The sequence below is a fragment of the Nestor notabilis genome, unplaced genomic scaffold, assembly GCF_000696875.1.
Source record: "Nestor notabilis isolate BGI_N333 unplaced genomic scaffold, ASM69687v1 scaffold12846, whole genome shotgun sequence".
NCBI lineage: Eukaryota > Metazoa > Chordata > Aves > Psittaciformes > Psittacidae > Nestor > Nestor notabilis.
Window position 1 is genome coordinate 99,030 of NW_009933376.1, and position 3,981 is coordinate 103,010.

Below are 3,981 nucleotides of genomic sequence, written 5' to 3' on the forward strand. Positions count from 1 at the left end.
TTATACTAATTGCTTATCTTCCTGAGATCTGACTTTATGAAATTATGCATGCACACCAAGCAGATGAGTTTCCATAGAAACTCAGGAACTGAACTTTCATTAGAAAAATCTTCAAGATAAAATAAAAGTCTTCCAGATAAAAATGCAAATTGCCTGTCAGTGGGTGGCTTTCTGAATTTATATATAATTTTTTTTCCTTTGCACTTAGGCAGATTCCAGCTGGACCTACATAGCAACAACATGCAGGCATTGTTTATAGCAAGCTAGACTCCATGGGGAAATAAGAAATTCAGTAGCAAGGAGAAGCTCTCAAGTGCAAATACCTCAGGGAAACAAAAAGCTGAAGTGCTCAGTGCTGCATCTTCGTGAGGCTTGGGGATTGTGCAGCCCAGAATTGTGCTCCCAGAAAACGCTTGTGGTTTGCAAGGAGCAGGGTGGTGAGGAGCGGGGAGAGGAAACCCAAAGCAAGCAGCTTTCCTGCATGCAGAATTAATGATGTTCAACCTGTCCTTTAAAATCCAGCAGCATATTTCTGCCGGTTCAGTTAAGCCTCACTGGGAAGACTGACACAATCTGTCACAGCTCGCTCTGGGCAAAGGAGTAGGTCTCCATGCTGGGCTTTGGGAACATTGGCAGTGTCTGGGTTGAAAAGCAGGTTGGCAACACACCGATCTCCACTTGGGCTGAAGCCTGAAGGCCAGGGTTTTCTGCCCACACCCCATGGAAACACAGGCATGTGGGCAAGAAGGAGACACAGGGGTGTTCCAGGTCAGAAGAGAGAAGCAGGATGTTGAGTACCCTTGGGAAGGGCCATGGACCCAGGCAGCCTTTGGCACTAGCAGAGGTGCATGAAAGCAAGGAGAAGGCAGGAAATCTTTACCTCCTTTAGCAAATGTCTCCTCCTGTGTTTCTCCCCATAAATGTAGTTTTTCACTCATGCAGTATACTGCAGCATCAACAGGAAGCTTTGGGGAGCCTGAGATCACCCTTTCTGAGGATTCACAGATTTTTTGTCAGCTAAACCGGGATGCTTGGAAGCACTGAATACCAAGAGCAAATGTTCACTCGTTCTGCGCTTCCTGGTGGGCATCAGCTTCAGCATCTCTCCAGGTGCACACAGTACCTGGGTTTGTGTACAGCCTCCTCGCAGTGCTGCAAAGGACCTCAAGCACAGGCACAATAAATGCAGCAGCTCCACAGTGGGGAGCCGTAGGTGGGAAGCCACACCAGGCTCTGGTCCTTCACCAGCAAGGGTGCTGGGGCAGACAAGGGAGCTGTGCTGCACGAGCGGTTTACGAGGAGGTGGATTTCACTGCAGCATTGTTGGGAGGTGCGAGATGTCAGCCAGAGAGGGAATTCCCCTCCTCATTGGAACAGGATGACAGGCAGCAGCTGCACGGGCTCCATGGGCCCTGTGCCTCCAGAGCCAGCGGCCCTTCAGAGCATCAAAAGGGTTGATGCTGCTTAGTGTCATGGTGAGGACAGCGGTGGGTCCCCGGCCACCAGAGAGCACGATCGGCTCTGCTTGGTCAGCGCAACAGGAAGAGTGGTTTTGTGGTTGAGGACTGACTTGAGCTAAGATAGCTCCTGTCTGTTCTTGGCTCAGCAGCAGACCTGATATGGCCATACTACTTGCCCTTTCTATGCCTCATTATCCTTGTCAGGTGGGTGACTCAGATTATAATTGCACAAATTCCTTCCAGTTTGTCATGATGTGCCTGCAGCTACCTCCAGAGGAACCAGCCTGTCCCATTGGGGTACCTCTATGCCACCTCTGCCTGCTTACAGGGGGACAGTAAGATCAGGTCCCATTGCCTCACCATTTTCCAGCAGGAGAGAGAAACCTAAAGAAAGAACATCCCCACTGCATCTCTAAATGATCAGATTTCGTACTGAGTTGATTATTCAGGTCAAGGTTACAGGCAAGAAAAAGGCAATGAAACTTTTCACAGTACTGCCAATACTTCATTGAACTGACATTTCTTAGTATTTCTCTCAGGCAAAGTAATGTGTTTCTGTAGGTATTATACTGTAACTGGCTAGTCATGTCATGATAGGGTCTTAGTCATGCTGATGTACCCTGCACCTAATGGCACTTTTGGAAAAGCAAACAAAACAAAACTAAGGAAAAATCTTCACTACTTCCAAAAGCATCACCGTTCTTTAATCAGAAATTTACTTGGGTTTTCATTGCAAGAGATTTCAGGTTTCTTATGGCTTTTCATATCAACTAAGGCCAAGTAGATGCATTAAAGATGAAGCTAATACTTTTCTTTATATGTATGTATATATATATATATGCATCCACATACCAGGTAGTCCCAGGAAAAGCACAAAGTCAGGCAATCATCTCGCTTTCCATCATTTCCACGGGTGAGTGCAGGAAGAAGCCATGCAGCGCTTGGCAGGCGACATGAATGCATTGGCTGCTTCTTCCACAGGCCGCACTGGATGTAACTGGTGGGAGGTTCATCCCAGTGTGTGCACCTTCAGGAGGAAGCAGAAAAATGCCACTGATGCATTGTGGCCTGCAAAGCCCACATGACCATCTGGGCTTGGTGTGGTTGACTACTGTGTAATTAAAAGGGAGCGTGGCTCATTAGATGCATTGTGCATTCAGACACATCCATGCGAGCCCTATAGGAAAACATGTTCTTCCTACCACCTCTTTCATCCTCCTCCTTCTGTTCCTTCCAGATGGTTACACCCACTCGTGTCTTTTCTTACCCTAAGGACAGCTTTTTAAACAAGGTTCCGCCATCCTTCTGCTCCCCCACGTTGCTTTAGGATCTACATTGGAGTGCAGGAGGACAGAGGGCTCCATGCTGTTACATACAGCCTGCCCCTGGAAGCTGCATCCCTCTAGCCGTGTTTGTTAAGAAGAAAGATCTGTCTATAGGGTCAGGATGTAGGAGCTGAGAGACCTGACCTCAGCCTCAGCTGGATGTTCCAGATGTGCAAGAGTTAATTTAGATACTGGGTGTGACTGAACCTGTGTATATTTTTCTGGGGATTATAATCCAGTCTAAGATAGTCAAGGAGAGAGGGATGCTTCAAGGACCTACAGCCTTTTCTCTGTATAGCACCAGTATAAGCTCTCCCAGTAACACACAGCAGGAGCACTTCTGGACTGGACCAGTCTCCACTTTAAAAAATTATTTTCACAATTGCTGTTTAAATTACACGTTGCAATTAAAAAAAAAAACACAAACAGAGCTTAACAGCTGATTGTTCCTCTTCTACAGAAATAGGTGGAGATCCCCCATCACAGGACTTCTGCACCTGCATTCATACATCAGCCAGCATGATGGGACTTGGGGCGCTACATTTTCCCCCGTTTTGTGTCATTAACTCCTCATCACTTGTTTGTTGACAGGGCCTGGTGCTGAGCAGACTTGGGCGGAGGGACCTGGCACAGAAAGTCCTCAGAGATGCCATCCGGATCCAGACCACCAGTCACAGGGCCTGGAACAGCCTTGGAGAGGTCTTGCAAGCTCAGGGGAAAAACGAAGCAGCCATAGAATGCTTCCTCACTGCTCTGGACCTCGAATCCAGCAGTCCTGTCATCCCGTTCACTGTCATACCCAGGGAGCTCTGAAGCGTTGCTCTGCAACTAAGCACCTTCATTCGTGGACAGACACCAAAACCAAACAAATAAACAAAGAAAAAGCCCAACAGAAAAGTGCCATTGTAACCTGGAACCAGGCAAGACAATTCCAGGATGGGGCTCAGGTCTACTCGCTTAGCTGAGATGATGATATCACCTAACTGTAGAAGAATTTGCAACAGGCAGAAATAGAGAATGCCTTGTTCTTCACAGGTGCCTGGCTAACCTCCTGTTCAAGTTAATAGTGAAGCTTATTTCAGAGTGTTGGTTTAAGGTGACTGTAGAAAGCTCACGCTAGAGTACAGCTGTTCAAAGCACTTGCACCTTTCAATTTTCATTAAAGATAAAAAACCCAATCCCCCCATCCCAGCCCT

At 47.3% G+C, this 3,981-nt stretch overlaps 1 protein-coding gene across 1 annotated transcript in view; it reads left to right on the forward strand.

Annotated features, from left to right (window-relative positions):
- Nucleotides 1–3,598, forward strand: part of TTC7A (tetratricopeptide repeat domain 7A) — a gene marked incomplete at its 5' end in the record, with an annotated part of 97,369 nt that extends 93,771 nt beyond the window's left edge. The window contains one exon of the mRNA XM_010016856.1: nucleotides 3,377–3,598. Within this exon, the coding sequence (XP_010015158.1) occupies nucleotides 3,377–3,598 (222 nt within the window). The remainder of the gene's footprint in view (nucleotides 1–3,376) is intronic.
- Nucleotides 3,599–3,981: the final 383 nt, after the last annotated feature.